This window comes from Mustela lutreola, chromosome 4 (genome assembly GCF_030435805.1).
Source record: "Mustela lutreola isolate mMusLut2 chromosome 4, mMusLut2.pri, whole genome shotgun sequence".
Lineage (NCBI taxonomy): Eukaryota > Metazoa > Chordata > Mammalia > Carnivora > Mustelidae > Mustela > Mustela lutreola.
The window spans coordinates 30,003,933-30,020,977 of NC_081293.1; the positions used below are offsets into that span (position 1 = coordinate 30,003,933).

Consider the following 17,045-nt stretch of genomic DNA (forward strand, 5'->3'; position numbering starts at 1 on the left):
TAAAAATCAACAGGCTGCATCATGGTTCTTGCCCCTCATGACCTTCATTAGAAAATTTTTAGCAGATGTTCACTTTTATAAGTTATGAATCTCTTGTAAAGAACACTGAGGCTTCCTGATTAAGTGGGCATTCTAAGAAAAAATAGTTATTATACAGTATTTTTTCAGTAGTGAGGTGCTTCTGAAACCTATTCCAGAATTCTGATATTACCTAAACAGAAGGTTGCGCATATTACCCCAATGGGACCTCCCTCCCTGGTGTCAGTGATCCAGATCACAGGTATGATGCCGGAGGGACTAAGTAGCTTCTAGAAGTTACACCCAATGTCACTTTCCTTTTCTCTGTCCGTTGCAAACCTTATAATCTGATCACAGTACTCTTTCAATCCACTGCCAATCAATTGGATCTGGCTCTCAAGTTGAAACTCATTTGCTGTCCTTACAATAGAGGTAGAAATACCTTGAAAAGACCAGTGACCTTCAGCTCCACCCTACATTTCAGCATGTCTCCGCTGGTTATTAAATACTCTTTAGCTTCTCATTTGACCACCAGCTGCTTATTAATCCAATTATAAGTTTCCTTTATCCAACCAAACTTCCTGCCGAGTTGCTTAACTCTCAGAGTGATGTGTTTGCCTTTAGTGATTAGACAGCCCAGAAGATATGGTCTTGTTCAGACATTTCAGTAATTTAGGCTTGACCTCACTCTGCTAGTGCAACACCCAACATGTGTCTCATGAACACGGTGCAAAAGCCTCCTTCCCAGGAAGGCTTGCCGAGGTTAGTTTCTGTCCTGCGGTGGGCGCGTTGCTCCTGGGTCTCACGCCAGCTTCACCAGCAAGGCATTAGGGAGGCTTCTGACTCGTGTCCGACTGTGAAGGCAGCTCCCAGCCCTCCATTTGGGTTTCTGGGTCCTGAACGGAGGCAAGCTCCCTTGTTGGCAGGAGCGTCTGTCTCCATATGGAGAGTCAGTCTTTGCATCTTCTGTTCATTAAGACATCAGCCTCACTCAGCCTTGCTCTCAGCTGCCAGACGCACTGGCATGCCAGCGGGAAGAATTCCATCAAGAAGGGGTCTGCTGCCTTCTGAAGGCAGGAAGGCACCACTTTGCCTGCAGGACTGGACCTGCGCAGCAGCGTTCCTGGGACTTGTTCCAGCAGAGCCTTTAGAATATTCTGGAGTTCGGCCTCCAGGCCTGCAGTTAGAGTCTCTGGGTGGGCCATCTGTAGCTCCCACAGGGGCAGGGCGGGGTCCTTCCACCTCCTTGGCCATTCTCATCAGTCTCCTGGGTTCCGGCCACCAGCTCCCATGGCCCCAGGCTGCTCGGCAACACCCTGAGTTATGTTAGAGATATAATAATGAATTATACAACGGATTATACATAATTAATTTATAATAAAACACGCACACAATGGTTTAATTTCTCCAAGTGAATGATGGGCCACCGCCAGATCCTGCTGGAATACGTTCCCTAACTGCCTGCTTTCTGATCTGGAGATGATGGCCAGCCACCCTGGGGAGGGACCCTGGCCAGAGGAACCTACCAGTTCCCAGATTCCCTCCAGGCTACCTCTGGGATGTGTCCCATAGAAGGAAAATCCTTCACTGCCTCTATTGTTTTAGACCGGGATACCCATGGGAGTCTCACTCCCACTAGGGACTGAGGCTGGTTATCTTCTTCACTCTCCCAATTTTTCTTTTGGAGTATGGGAGATGCCAATGTATTTATATTCAACCCTTCCTTCCCTCAACAACTGTGTGATAAGTGCCTGTTCTGTACCAGACTCTGTCCTTGGCTTGATGTGCCTGAGAAAGCAAAACCCATCAATCCTTGCCCTGGTGGAGCTTACCTTCTAGCAGAGGGAGACAAACAACAGGAAGCATAGTGAATAAGTAGATTTACAGTGATAGAAAAAGAAGAAGCCGAGCAGGGAAAGGGTGATCGGGTGGGATGCAGGCAGGCTGTAGGTTTTTGTTTTTGTTTTTGTTTTATTTACTTGACAGACAGAGATCACAAGTAGGCAGAGAGGCATGCAGAGAGAGAGAGAGGGTGGGGGAGAATCAGGGTCCCAGGTGAGCAGAGACCCAGATGCAGGACTTGATCCCAAGACCCTGGGATCACGACCTGAGCCTAAGGCAGACGCTTTAACCCACTGAGTCACCCAGGTGCCCCAGCAGGCTGTGGTTTTAAACATGCTGGTCAGGGCAGATGTTATGGAAAAGTGGCAGCCTCAGTAATGGCCAAGTCCTCCAGGAATGAGGGCTGGAGGGATGGGGAGAGGCGGTACTCGTGCTCCTACTCCAGGCTGCTTGGTTAGGAGGTCTTTCAGTAACATTTGTAACTTCTGGTTGCAGGTGTTCAGGATGTTACTGTTCCTGCTGCTGCTGCGGTTTCTGCCCCCAACCGAGGGGTCTCAGCGTGCTGAACCCATGTTCACTGCAGTCACCAGCACGGTCCTGCCCCCTGACTATGACAGCAATCCCACCCAGCTCAACTATGGTGTGGCAGTCACCGATGTGGACCATGATGGAGATTTTGAGATCGTTGTGGCAGGGTAAGCGACTCCCACCCTGAGTCTGATGGATCTATTAGTCAGGTTTTGCTGTGATGAGGCTGAATAAAAAATACCAAAAGCCAGTGGTTTGCAACAATACGTAGTCTCCTTCCTAGGTCTGGGCTGGGCTCTGCTGGGCCTCTGGAAGGCCATGTCCTTGCCTTTTGCTACGGCAGTGAGACGATGGAGGCTGAATGGTTTTTCAGGGAGGGAATTTGAGTGCTCTGCTTCAAGACATGCTCTTTGTGTTTTTAAGTCTCCTTGCCATACAAGTAACACTAACTTAGAAGTGGGATTGTAGAAGCTCTACATAGGAAGGGCTTACAGGAGACGATTATGCTAGAAGTCCTGCTCAAAGTGGCCTTTGCACAGCACTTCCTGTAAAACTCGGAAGACAATAATCATCCCTTTCAAAGAAGGGCAAAAGATGGAAATTCAGGACAGCTAAACTTTCTCTAAAGCATGCCTTGGTGTCCACTGCTCCCTTCTTTCCTGAGAAGCAACACCATGTCGTAAGAAAAGCATAGGATTCGGAGTCCAGATAGCTTGAGTTCATGCCGTAGATCTAGAGCTTTCTAGTCGTAGGACCTTGAATTAGTCCTTTCCTCGCTGAGATTCCGATAGATCATCTGTAGAAACAGGAAAGGTGTTGCATGTGCCAGTGTGCTGTTAGTTCTGCCAGAAACCATCAATAAGTGTTATTTCTGGAGCCCTCGTTGCCAGGCACCATGCTGAGCCTTTCCCCGGCCCTGTCTTCCTGCACAGTTGCCGCTGCATCTCCCGAGTATGCAGGTTCTTTCTTTCCAAGCACTTGGCATTCATTTCATCTCCTTTTCCATGAAGTCCCTGTCTTCCTGCCTTCCCCTGCCTCCTAACAACACTGTGAAGTATATACACAAGAAAAGGAAACCGGGTGGGAAGCGATCAGCCCTCATCAATTAAATGGGACATGGGTGGGTCAGGATTTGAACCCCAGGGCTCCCTACTAGAGCTACTAAACTGCAGTTGTGCCAAGTTTTGTTATCACTTCAAAAATCAGTCAATCCAGAAAATCACAAGGGCCTGTCCTCTTCATTCTGGGAGGCCGAGCTTGTATGACAGTGTGAAACAAAGTCACTGTTAGGTGGCATCGCTTGTAGCAGTTGCATGAAACAGTGGAAAGCACTGACCTTGGAACTGGAAGACCTGGTGTTAATCCTAACCACACCCCCCCCCAACAGTTGCAAACTTTGTGCGAGTTCCTTAGCTCTGTGGGGCCTACTTGTCTCACTTGTAAAATGGGCATATTGAAGTTTACCCCCACCTACTACGCTGGACGGGGTGAGCATCAGTCGTGATGGTGCATAGGAAAGATACTTTGTAAAGCACGCTTCTTCTTCCATTTATTCATTTCTTCTATCCTGTGAAGAGTAGAAGGTACACGATTCTAGACCTTCTAGAAGTCGGGATAAGTGCCCTGTCCAGTGGAACCTTCTGTGATGATGTAGATGTTCTCTGTCGGGGCTGTCCCGTACGGTGTCCACTAGCCACAGGGGGCGGATGAGCACTTGAAATGGGGCTACTCTGACTGAGGAACTGAATTTTTTTTTTTCATTTAAATTAAATAGCCCCATTGAAATTAGCACAGTCCTGGGTCTGGAGGAAAAACTAAAGAAATGAGTGTGACAGAAGAAGGAACATCAGAAGGGGTTGTGATGACCCTTGCTGCCCAAGGTGACTGGAGCAGCTTGTCCATGCTCAGTTGCTCAGTGCTGTGACAGTCTGGCATCTCTCTGAAGCAGCCCACCTCATCAAATGCTGCCTCCCAGAGCCCTGAGCCTCTTCTTCCAGGACCTTGAGGCTGTCTGAAATGTCCTAGCTGGTCCTGCCTCCTGTTAGTTGACAGAGGACAGAGGATGGTGGGGTAACCATCCTTCCCACACCCTGAGCCCTCCACAGCTTAGTGCGGTTACCACACTGGCCCTTCCCCTTGAACATGGGCTTCAGGTGCAGCTCTCCATCACACCCATCCTTGGACATGCACAGTTGCTGCTCCATCTCCCGAGTATGCAGGTTCTTTCTTTCCAAGCACTCGGCTTGGCATTCATTTCATCTTCCTTTTCCATGAAGTCCCTCCCTCTGTCTCTTCCAAGGAACTCAAGAAGTTTACTTCTGTGTCTTCAGTGGTAGGGAGACTAGACCATCCTTTGCAGTCACCTTACAGAGATAAATCCGGGCTAGCTTGCTGCCGACCACGGGACCTGCGGCACTTTGTGGTCCTCATCCTGCGTCAGCCAGAGAGCAGGGAAAGAGCCTTCTCTCACCTCCCAGGGAAGGGTTGAGCCAGGCAGGCCCTGTCTGGGAAAGTTTGGAGTGCCGAGTGTTCTTCAGCAAGATGATATTGCCGGCTCCCAGCAGAGGAGAAGGCTTGCGTGGAGGACAGGATGGCGAAATTGGGCAGTCTCCCAGCTCCAGGTCATGCCTTCTGTGCGGCTGTTGTGAAGCATTGTGAATTCTCAGAGCGTCAGAAAGACACGTTCTAATTTAAGTACCAAAATACGTTCCAAAGGCAAATATAACTTTCTATTATCTTGAGCTTAGGATGATTTGTCACTGTCTTCTTCTTTGGGCTGGATAACCAAGGGTTGACTGTATAGACATATTTAAATCAGGACCTTGGGAGGTCATTTGGCCCACCCCTTTGCCTTCCAATAAGGCCACACCTATAGCTCTTAGAAGCTTCATTTATTTAAAGCCTTCCAAGAGAATGTATGCAATCTTTTTGTAATCTAGCTCAATTACTTATGTCAAGAATCTATTTGACAAATCTGAATCCCTCATATTAGAGTTTAATAAGCCATTTCTTTTAACTTTCGCTTTGCCATTGCATTTAAAGGTATATACCTAGTGGTCACCATTCTTTTAAATAATGACAGCTAGGATCACTGCTCTGCATTGTATTCTCTGTAGACTTGGCCACGTTTCTGGCTGTGACTCTTGTTCTATGTCATCTACTCTATACCCATATTTTAACTCCACTTCCGTCGCTGTTTGATTGTAGACTCTGTTTAAGAATCATGCTGCAAGAGTTGAAATTTGTAAAAATTGAATGCGAATCCCTTTCCCCGGGGCACCTGCGGTCCAGCTCATGGCAGGCCCACTCTGTATTATCTTATAGACTTTCCCATTAGCTGGTTCCTGAGGGCATTTACCTTTGGGACCCGTGGGATAATGACCAGCTCTTCACTGTATAAGGCGCCGCATACTTGAACTTGTCTTAGATGTATTGACCTTGTAGTGTGTCTGACTTGAGCCCTGTTGCTTTGAGTATTTACTCTTTGAATAGGTTTGTTTTGTTTTTGCTTTTTTGGTATCCTCGTTCTGGGTATTGATGGCATTGATTTTGAGCATGTTGCGGGTGAGTTTGTGTTGTGTTTCAGTTTCTTGAGTTAATTGTGATGGAAGGCGTGTGCGTGCATCTGACTCTGGGAGGAGCAGAAAATGACCGCCCTTTGTTCTGCGGGGATGGGGGAGGGAATGGGCTGGCTCTGCTCCTCCGCCACAGCTGGGCGAGTGCCTCCGCATATGGAGGGCTGATCTGTTGACCGGCAGGTGCACGATTGTGGTCCTGCATACAGTCTCCTCCCTGTAGGGGTCGAGGGGAGGATTTGATCATCCCCGAGACATCCGCGCACCCACAGACCATGGAGGGTCTTCAGGACTGGTTCTCTGGGTAAATAAAAAGCTCAGTAGCTTCCCCTTTTCTCGGTGGAACTGAACACCCAATCTGCAGTCTCCTGTAGTCTAGAAAGGAATTCCTGTTGGAGTCAATCTTGCACAATTCCTTCAGAGCAGCTTTTGTTTCCTGGGATATCCCCAGAGGTCTGAGATAGCCACCACCACCCCCACTTTCAGTTTCCAACAGAAGTTTTGCTCAAATGGAAAGACTGTGGTGGTTGTAAAGTTTAAATCACAATTTAGATCAGTTTTTCTGCACAGAGCGTTCATTTGCTAAAACCTTAACGCATTCTTCACACTTGGAAGGGTTTTATTTAAAGGGTTGCTCATACCGTAAAACAGTGTTTCATGTTGTCCTTAATTTTGCAACTATGTCAGAAAACTTTTCTAATTTACTAAAGTTAATTGAATTATTTAAAAGGCAAACTGTATTCAATTACCAGATTAATCATAATCATATAGGAGATATGTTTGCCACTATAAATAATAAGAACAATGATAAAGAATGAGATATTTATCTATGGTTTAACCAAAGCAGGATTTATGCATTTTATTATAAGCATATATAGATACATATAGTGTATATAGGTAGATAATAGGTAGGTAGATGTAGCATCCATGTAAATATATGTAGGTATATGTAGTCCGTATAAGTCTATATGTACATACATACACATACACACTTTTAACAAAATAGGAAAAATAGTTTGGAACTTCCTGTGCTAATTGTTGCTTTGTAAAACATTTTAATAGATTTGACCATCAGTTTTGACAACTTCAAAATGTTAGATTAGTTCATTCAGTTCCGTTTACCTTTCTCTTTTAATTTAAAATAGATCTCACAATGTGATCACACTCATATGTGTTTTATCATAAAAAAATTTGCACAATAATTGAAAGTAAAAAATCCATCTTTATCAACCCCCCAAACCTCCTTCAAGCACACCCCAGTCCTCTCCCAGAATAACAATTGTTTTCAGTTCGGTGTTTGTAGTTCTAGAACTTTCTGTGTTACATGCAAATATATAATTTTTGGAAGAATCAAACTGATACATATTATTCCAAAACTCACTTTTTTTCACTGTATAGTATGTATATTGTTCATATATATATATATAGACCTAGCCTTTTTTTTTTAATTGTTTAGTGTGGATGTACCACATTTGTTTTGTCACCCCTTGAGTGACATTTAAGCTGTCCCTCATCTGTGACCATGGCAAACAATGCTGAACCGCGCACCTCCTTACCCACATATGCAAATATTTTTCTGGGATAGATACCAAGCTATGGAGACGCTGGGAATGCCTTACATTCTGGATCTTAGTAAACATGACCAAATTGTTTCCAATCTCCATCTTTTTGTTTATTCAGAGTCTAGAAATAAAAGGTAAGCTTGGGGATGACTGAATCCAGCCAGCTCTTCAAGCCCCTAATATGGGTCCAGCCGCATAGACCACGGGGCCTGAACCTGATCAGTATAGATCTTATAGTCCCAAGGAGGACAAAGCCTATTCTGTGTCTACAAAAGGAGCTGCCGCTGTTAGAAACCAGACTGAGGAACTTCAATACTTTCTGATTCCAACTGCTAAGAGGACTTCCTCTAAAGTCTCATCGACAAAATATATTTCTTAAATGGTTCACTCCTCACCCTGAGAGTCATTGTCGTCGGCGTCATGGTGAAATTATTGTGGGGTGCCAGCTTCTCTGCTGTGGGTAAGCATGGACTGCCCCTGATCTGGAATACTAATGAGACATGAGCCAGAGCAGGAATGGGGGCTTGTAAACACTTTCTTAAAATTTTTCTAAAAAGGTTACTAGCTGTGCACTAGCGGCGGGTTTTCCAGAGATGTCTCATTGCTGCGTCTGAACTCCTTCTCCCAGAGGCAGTTGCCAGAAATTCCACCCTGCATGCCTGCTCACAGGCTCTCCTGACAGCCCAAGGTTCTGAAGCCCCTTCATGGTTAACCGTTGCGACACCCTCTATGCCCCACCAGACTGAGGGGACAGAAGGTGTAGTAGGCAGAATAAAGGCCTTCAAAAGATATCCGGTTGCAATGCCCACAGCCAATGAACATGACTGTGCAGGTGGGATTAAGTTAAGGACCTTAAGATAGTGAGATGATCCCAGATTATCTGAGTGGGCCCAATGGAATCACAGGGTCCTTAAACTAGAAAAAGGGAAGCAGAAGAGGAGGTCACAGTGATATGAGGTGAGAAGGACCTAGATTCACCATTCCTGACTTTGAGGATGGAGGGAGGGTCACAGGTCAAGGCATATGGGTGGGCTCTAGAAGCTGGAGAAGGTAAGAAAGTAGATCTACCCCTAGAGCTTCTAGAAGGGAACACAGTCATGCCAACACTTTGATTTGAGCACAAACCAATGACGGAATTCTAACAGACTGAAGTATAAGATAATCAGTTTGTATCAGGTTATGCTGCTCAGTCTGTGGTGAGTTGTTACAGCAGCAAAAGGAAACTAGGACGTCAGATTCTTGGTGTGATTTTTCAGAGAGAGGATGGTCATTACCTCAGAGAATTTTAATAGTATTATTTTAATAATTTCATAGACTTAAAATAAATACATACAAGCATATTACTTAAAAGAATAAAGGAAGTGTACCTTCCACGGAAGTATTATTTTTAACCAATGACAATCCCTCATGTGAGGAATATGTGCGGTTTGGGGAAGAATCCCTAAAACACAGTTTGTTCCTTAGTGACCAGCCACCTTAATTCACTGTTTGACACTCCGTGCCTTAGATGGTTGGAGGTGGGGAGAGGGACTCTGGGCTTTTAAAGATCTCATTGTCATTGGTGAGACAACAAACTGAAACAGGGTGAGGTTATGAGCAGCCCGTACCCTGGAGAGATGCGAACATTCCAGAAGTCAGACAGGGTGGAGAGCACTCCCAGGTGAGAATCACCAAGGCCTTGGAGGGGGCATTTAGAAGGACAGGTAGCACGAGGGTCTGTTTAACCAGGGATCAATGTCCTCTCCAGGTTGAAGACAGCTTTAGGCTTCCTTGGATTCTGTTGTTTGTTTGTTTCAAAATTAATTTCTTTTTTTTTAAGCATTTTAACAAAAAACTGATTTTCACATAGTGAAGAATATTTATAAAAAGCCATTCCAAAATAGTAATATAATCAAGACCCTAAAATTGCCTCTGCTGAAAAAGGCAAAGCTACTTTTAGTAGTCTGAGTTTTTCATCCATTCAGAAAGTGGATGTAGGCCCCGTCTCCAGTCACCTTCCTTGAAGTCTGTCTTCTCCCCAATTCTCTAAGTGGTGGGCTGGACAGAAGGCCTTCCTTGTCCCACCCCAGCCTCCTGAAGTAGCAGGCACAGGGCAGACTGCTGGTGAAGCCCACCGTCACCATGCTTACACTCCTACAGCAGCAGGCCTTCCCCTTCCCTCTCTTTCCCCACTCCTCACCCCCTCCCCCAAACAAGCCTCACAGCTTCTCTTTGCCTTTCCCACTCCCAGCATCACTTCTGCTGCAGGGGAGGCGGTATCTGACCCCTGCCTCCCTCTCATGGCTCTCCCCACTCCATCTCCCCAGTGCTCCCGACCTGGTGAGTCACTTCCTTCCAAGAAGGCTATGGTTAGGACTTCATCTCCCCTCTGAAGAAGTAGTTCGTTTTGAGGAGCAGATACCTATAGGAAAACATGCAAGGATGTGAAAAGCTAAAGCATAACCCACTTTGGATTTCTGTCCTGGTCTCCCCTCATTTACTGTCAGTTCTGAAGGAGCAGAGCGAGCAGCACGCCCCCTGTAGTTTGCTGACGTCATCGCATCTTAAACCACCACAGTGGTTTGTAAGATGTGTGGTATCTAACAGAGCCTCGGTCACATTTTTTTCATTTTAACATCACTAAAATTGGGATGTGACCTACAACAGGCTGCTTGCACTAATTAGAAGACTTTCCTTTCCTAGAAATACTGCAATAACGGTGAGTCTTAGAGGACGCCGTAGCTTTGGCGAGAGCACTGTAGGTAGTGTCTCATTTTGCAGATAAGGAAACGGAGGCCCAGGGATCTGCTGCTAGTCATAGAGACGGTGAAAGATGAACTATTATTCTGCATATGCTAACGAAATTCAGTGTTTTATCTGTGTTCAAATCATAATCTTTATTGATGTTTCTCTGCCTGTTAGTAGCAGAGGCTTGGTTTGAAACACCCTGGTGTGGTAGTCCCTTTCTCCATGGGACTCTGTGTTGCTGTGTCTTGAGTCTATTTTATTAGGTGCAGTTTTGACTTCTTTATTATTGAGATGTGATGGACATATAGCATTACTTTTGGGTTTACAACACAATGATTTAATATTTGTATACATTGGGGAACGATGACCACACCCAATCTTAGACTTCTTGTGTTTTCCTGGTAAATGAAGCCAGTATTATATAGTGACCCCATCTATCCCTAATTATGCTCTTGGCCTAACGTTACTATAACTATTCTATCTTTCTTTTTGTTATTGTTTGCCAAGAATATCTCTTTTCATCCTTTTACTTTGAACTTTCCAAAATCCTTGTGTTTTATACGTGTTTCTTGTAGGCAGCATGTACAGTTTACATTTCTTTCTTAACTGTTTGACCATGTCTGCTCTCTTACTGATGAGTTTAGTCCCTTCCATTTAATGGGAACATTAATATCTTTGAACTTGTTTCTCTTACTTGCTCAATTTTCATGTATTTAATGCTTCTTTTTCTTTCTTGCCTTAAAAAAAATGATGTATTTATTTTTAGAGGGGGAAGAGAGAGATTGAGAGAGAGTCTTAAGCCGACTCTGGACTGAGTGCGGAGCCCAACACTAGGTTCGATCTCATGACCCTGAGATCATGACCTGAGCCGAAACTGAGAGTCAGACGTTCAACTGACTACGCCACCCAGGAGCTCCTCCATTTTGCTTTTTAAAAAATTGATTAATTGAGCAGCTTTTGGGGGGGCAGGAAGGAGGGAGATACTTGTTTTCTAAATCCCATTTTTTTGCCTCTAATTGATTTGGGACTTTTATCCTCTTTTTCTGTTCTTTTAGTGGCTTCCTTTGAAATTTTATGATACATTTTTCACAAACTCTCAAATTATCTTAACACCCTTCTATAACATTACAAGGACTTCAGTCTGCTTTAACTCGCAAGCACCTCTTCCTGGCGTACATACAGGATGCCAACTTTGCCCTTTGAAAACCCTCCCACTTATAATTGTTATTGTTGTTGATATACTTATCTAAAGGCAGTGTCCTTAATCGGGAACACTAACTCTCTCCAAGGGTCCTGGATTAATGTAGGATTCTAAAGTTCAGTGTCCCCACTATGCTGCCAGGTCAAGAGCTAGTAATACCCTTCACAGTGCTCTGAGCTCCTTATTCCCATTTGTTTAGGCCCATCAGTGCCAGATCTAGATTCAACTCCTTTTCTGTGGAGTAGGGTGGTTCTTGGAGATTTTCCTTATGTTCGTGAGCCCAGTGATACGTTAAAAATATATATTTTTTTATATATTTTTTTCTGGAACCTACTTTTTATTTTTAGTGGTAGAGTTCTTCAGCAGTCTCTCATATGGATGGAATCAGAAGTCTGGAGTTGTCAATAATTTGGAATCTCCAAAGCTTGCTTTTCTATTACTAACAGGACTAGGGAGGGTATATGCAGCTAAAGGGAATAGTACTGAAGAAGTTCTCCCTATTACCTGTTCAAAGATGCTTGAGATCACTTCTTACAAAATAGAAAGAGCTCTACAGCGTGGGAGATTTGGGTGTGGGATGGAGAGGGATAGGGATGTGTATGTATGGGGAGAGAAGCACATACAGTAAGCCACAGGCACTTGGGTAGTCAGGCCAGACCCCTGGACTGTGTCTCTCTGGAGGAGCAGGGGGAGTCGAAATCAAAGTCATTTCCAGTTTAGATGGTATCATCTAAGGTCACCAGTGGTTGGCTATGCCAACCAAGGAAATGTGTGACTGTGTACATCAAAAAGGATCTCCTTCCCCCCCTAAGCAGCCCTCTTTCCGTGTTGTTTATAGAGTAGAATTACAGCATATGAAGTCGTGGACAAGTACCCAGTGTGTTTTAACATGCCCTAGTGCTGTAGCCATTCTGTATGCTGGTCATGAATGGGCACTAAGAAGATAAACAGGCTTATGAGGATTCTCCCTGGTGGGGAGGTATCCTTGAGAACAATACTGCATTGGTGGACTCAACACACAGAATAGGACAGGAATCTTCTCTTTGGACCTCCATACCACCTTCATGCCTTCTTTTGTGATGGACAATCTCTCTCCTTTGAAGAACAATTCTAATCATAGGACCCAATGGAACAGCCAGTCAACAGTCTGGGGTTCCCTCTGACCTAAGTCTCTCTAATCAGCGTCTTGATCTGAGATTTTCCATCCTGAATCAAAGAAGGAAAGCTCTAACTTGCTCTTGGATCATGAGTTGTAAGGTTATATCACAAAACAACTATGGATATATCCATGTCTCCCACCCCACAGAGGAATCTGAGAGAATGAAGATGACACCCAGAGAGAAAAAGAGGGAAGAATCCTGGGGCATTAAGACCATGATTCTTATCCCTGAAACCCCCAGAACTATGAGTCTCCTACACCTCTACTTCAGTTCTTTTTACTGATAAATTTTTCTCTAGAGCCTTTTCTCTAGAGTGATTTTACTTATGCCAAAACTAATGACTTATAAATCTAGACAAAACAGCCTTTTTGCAGGCGAGAGCAAGCACCCTATCTGATGCTGTGTTGCAGACCAGAGCATAACAGTCCCTGCCCCCAAAAGCGACCTGATGGCTGTCTAGTCAAAGAGGAGATTCTTAAGAATATCTAAGAACAGTTGACAAGCTGCAATCAGTGTTAACATGTTTTTGAAGGAGTTTTTGCTAGGTGGGTCAGATTGAGAGAGAAACTCAAATCAAAGAAATATCACAATGTTATTTAATTATATACTTATATCAAAAATTCTTTTTAAAATTTCTCCTCTCACATTAGATTGTCAGCTACTAAGGGCAAGAACTTTGTCTTTTCCACCTGTGCACCAAGAGCCTAGCATGTAGTCAGTGTTCGGTGAATAAATAAAATGAAATAGACAGGGGTCTTATGGATGGATGGAGGGTCTTAGGTAAAAGAATTAATGAAAATAATAAACATCAGCTATACGCAAGTGATTTATTCAAGGACCTTAGCCTCAAGAACAACATCAGTAAATTTAATAAACAAAATCCTACATGTCTATCTTATATGTGCATAACTGTGTGCTCAGTGCTTTGGCAGGTACAAGAATACAGACCCTTTCTTCAAGCCATCTTAGTTGTAAAAGAGATAAGACACATATAGAAATAACAGAGCAGAATGTCATGTGAGCTATAGAAAAGAAACACACTCCATGTTGGCCCACCTATCAGGTTCATCGCCCCATTGAATATTCCAGTTTTTTCAGTTTCTTATTAACACTGAATTTCATCTGAGGTTCTTTCCCCGCTGTATGGAATTCCTTGATGATGTCATCAGTTTGATCTTCATTACAGCCAAGATCCCTGTGTTCATCTCCCTTTTATTAAACCACAATAATGGTTTGTTGACAGAGTAGTCCCAAGGAACTGACAGCATCATTGGGCCTCCAGTCCTGGTTCTTCCTGGCTCCTGTCTAACACTTCAGAGAGGCAGTGGAATTCTCCAAAATGCCCTGCTAACCAGTTCTACAAATGCCAACCTTGGTTTTTTTGAACATACACTTTTCCATTAGTAGTCTGCTGTCCATATTCTTCCCTCCAAGCTAAATAAAGCAAAGTATGGAAGAAGGAGGCAGAGAAAGCTAGTCATTTCCCCCAAATCCCTCTAAACAGATGGGCCATAATTCTAGTTCCTCCAGTACCTTTTCAGGTTGCTTCCTTATTCTAGGAAGCTGTGGCTGCACCAGGCTATATAGCCAAAGAGGCACACTCCCTCCTCCCATCAGCCTTTGCTCCACTGTGGCTGGCCTGGGAAAGTCTTGGTGGTTAAGCCATTTCAGCACCTGATCCCTGGACAGCAGCAGAGCCCAGGAACAAATCTATAGGCTGAACCCTGTCCTTCCCCCAGTATATCCTTCCATGAAAACCCTTTTGCTTCCACAAATTAGGAAAACTCTGAAAAGTATGGCAAGTCTCATTATAAAAGTTTCCTTTCTATACAACTCATTAAAGAAAAAGCAAGAGCAAGTGAAATAACCAATATCTCCAAGTTTCCAAGGACGTATCTAAAATCTAAGTTTCAAATGTATCTAACATTTCATGGGGAAATAAATCTTTAATTTTAAAAAGAGGAAGCAAAAAGTAGGTAAGTTCATTCTTGGTTCAAAAAGCTGGGAAGCTATGCTCCCAGCCTTGGTGTGCTGGTGGCCAGGACTGAGCTGGACGGCTGCACATGCTCACAGGTCCAGGCGAAGAGCCTGTGTTGCACGGCCCAGGGCCAGGGGCACAGCAGGTGCTGCAGCAAGGGCAGGGAAGCCATGCACACAGCGTGTCTGTTCCTCATGGCTCAGGCCACAGAACTTGCCGGCGACCCTCCACGGTGTCCCTTCATGGCGCCTGTGCCTGGCTCTGGAGAGAGACTTTACAGCAGATGAGAGCAGAGTATGACGATCTTGTTGATAACTATTTGTGTGCAACCTTTTTAGGAAATAACTTTATAAATAAATGTGAGAACTGAGCGGTTTACACAAATAAATAAATAAATAAATAAATAAATAAATAAAGCTGGGAAGCTAAAGAAATTATCTAGGGACACTGGTAACTTCCTGATGCCTATCAGGTAATAATACTTCCTAGGTTTGGTGAAGACAAATGAGATAAGGCATGTAAATTGCTTATCATAGCACCTGGTATATACTAAACACTCAGTTCTTAGTGTGCTGGGGGTGATTATGTTTATTTAATGCCTAAAGTAACAGTATCCTGGACCAACCCTCATCTTAGAAACTTCCGAGTGGGTCTCTGTCAATGTCTTTTTCCATCAACTGGATAGCATAGCATTGTGGAATATTTTTTGCTTTTTAATTAGAACTATATATCCCTGTTGTTCATTTTAACAAGTCATTTAAACATTTTTATGCTGCATTGTCTGCACACATGTGAACCTAAAATAAGTTGTCTTGTACTTTACTTAGTTTCCCATAAATCAACATCCCACCTAGGAAAAAGTTGATTTACCCCTCTTACATCAGCCAGCTCTTATTCACTTATTCTACAATTTTTTCAAGTAAACTCCTATGTGCCAGGCACCTTGCTGAGCCCCGGAGGTTAGCAGTGAATGAGAGCAACTCCTGCCTTCACTGAGCTCAGAGAGAATCAATATGCTTGATGAATTAAAGAAATTCTTACTTCGAGAAAGGATTTCAGCTTCCTCTAACCAAATCTTTCATCAGAACTCATAATTTGTAACCAGAATAATTTCTCATTCCCACTGTCCATTCTTACTAAAAGATGCTAATAAGAAATGGAATGATAAAACAAATGGGGCTAGAAAGAGAAGGACATGACTGGGGCGATCCATGAATTAATCAGCCCCTGAATAATCAAGAGATGATATATAAAATGTAAGTTCATGCCTTCTTAAATAATTAAACATATTAAAGGAGAGACAAAAAAAGACCACATTTCAGAAGAAATTAGTAGCCTTAAGGCAGTAGGTGAGCAAAAAAGAGCTCTATAGTAGCATTTATAAGCCTTTTCTATATTGTAATAAACCAAGCAGGTAGCAGTAAGAGGGATGGTTATACGGATTCTCACATATATTTGAAAGTAACGGATGCCAACCTAGAGGTCACAGAGTTATTACAAGGCATCTGAGACTCCATCTGTGCCCAGGCATTTCATCAATAGGCACTAAAGCACGGCTGCTATTATATGGAGATTTTTTTAAACATTGAAAAGGTATCTTCATACTTGAAAAGAGTTGAAAACTACGGCCTTAAAATATGTATTCATGGACAGTCGAAACAATGGGGTTGAAGGAGCCTGAAGCGGGTCACTGAAAGGAGGAGAGTGGGAAACTTCAGGCAGGAGATGTGGGTGTGAGAAGAGAGAAGTGGGAGATGGAAATAGAGAAGCGAGACAGGAAGTGCACACATGGCATAGAAGGGAAATTGTGGAGTCATGAAAACCTGCATTAAAACACCAGTACCTGAGTGCCCGGATGGTTCAGTCGGTTAAGCGTCTGCCTTCAGCTCAGGTCATGATCCCAGGGTCCTGGGATCGAGTCCCACATCGGGCTCCTTACTCGGTGGGGAGCCTGCTTCTCCCTCTCCATCTGCTGCTCCCCCTGCTTGTGTGCCCCCTCTGTCTCTCTCTGACAAATAAATAAATAAAATCTTTAAAGAAAAATACATAAAACTCCAGCACCTTCTCTTCCTTGCTATGAGGCCTTAGAACAAGTCATCTGACCTCTCTGAGTCTTGGTTTCCTCCTCTATAAAGTGGAGACCGTAATAACTACTGATTTATTTCATCATAGCCCTATGGTAGTGGTGAAACAGAATAATGACACAAAATGCTTGGTCCTGTGTCTGACCTGTGGAAAGTACTCAAATATTAGCTACCATTACCACCATCATCATCATTCCTTACTGGGCATTGACCCATGAGATCTTTCAGAGCCTTGCCTGTCAGTAAACATCTGAGTGCAACTCTGTGGTCACTTCTCATCTTGAACCAAATGGATCCGTCAGAACTCTTTTGATTGCACAACAAAAACTAACCCTGGCCAGCTTATCTTCCTCCCCTCCAAGGAAAAGAA

The 17,045-nt window shown here is 43.9% G+C and overlaps 1 protein-coding gene across 3 annotated transcripts in view; it reads left to right on the forward strand.

Moving 5' to 3' along the window:
• The window catches only part of CRTAC1 (cartilage acidic protein 1), a 135,126-nt gene that overhangs the window by 16,047 nt on the left and 102,034 nt on the right, over window positions 1-17,045 (forward strand). For all 3 annotated transcript variants that reach the window (XM_059169258.1, XM_059169259.1, XM_059169257.1), the window contains exon 2: window positions 2,356-2,555. In XM_059169258.1, coding sequence (XP_059025241.1) covers window positions 2,356-2,555 — 200 coding nt within the window. The remainder of the gene's footprint in view (window positions 1-2,355; window positions 2,556-17,045) is intronic.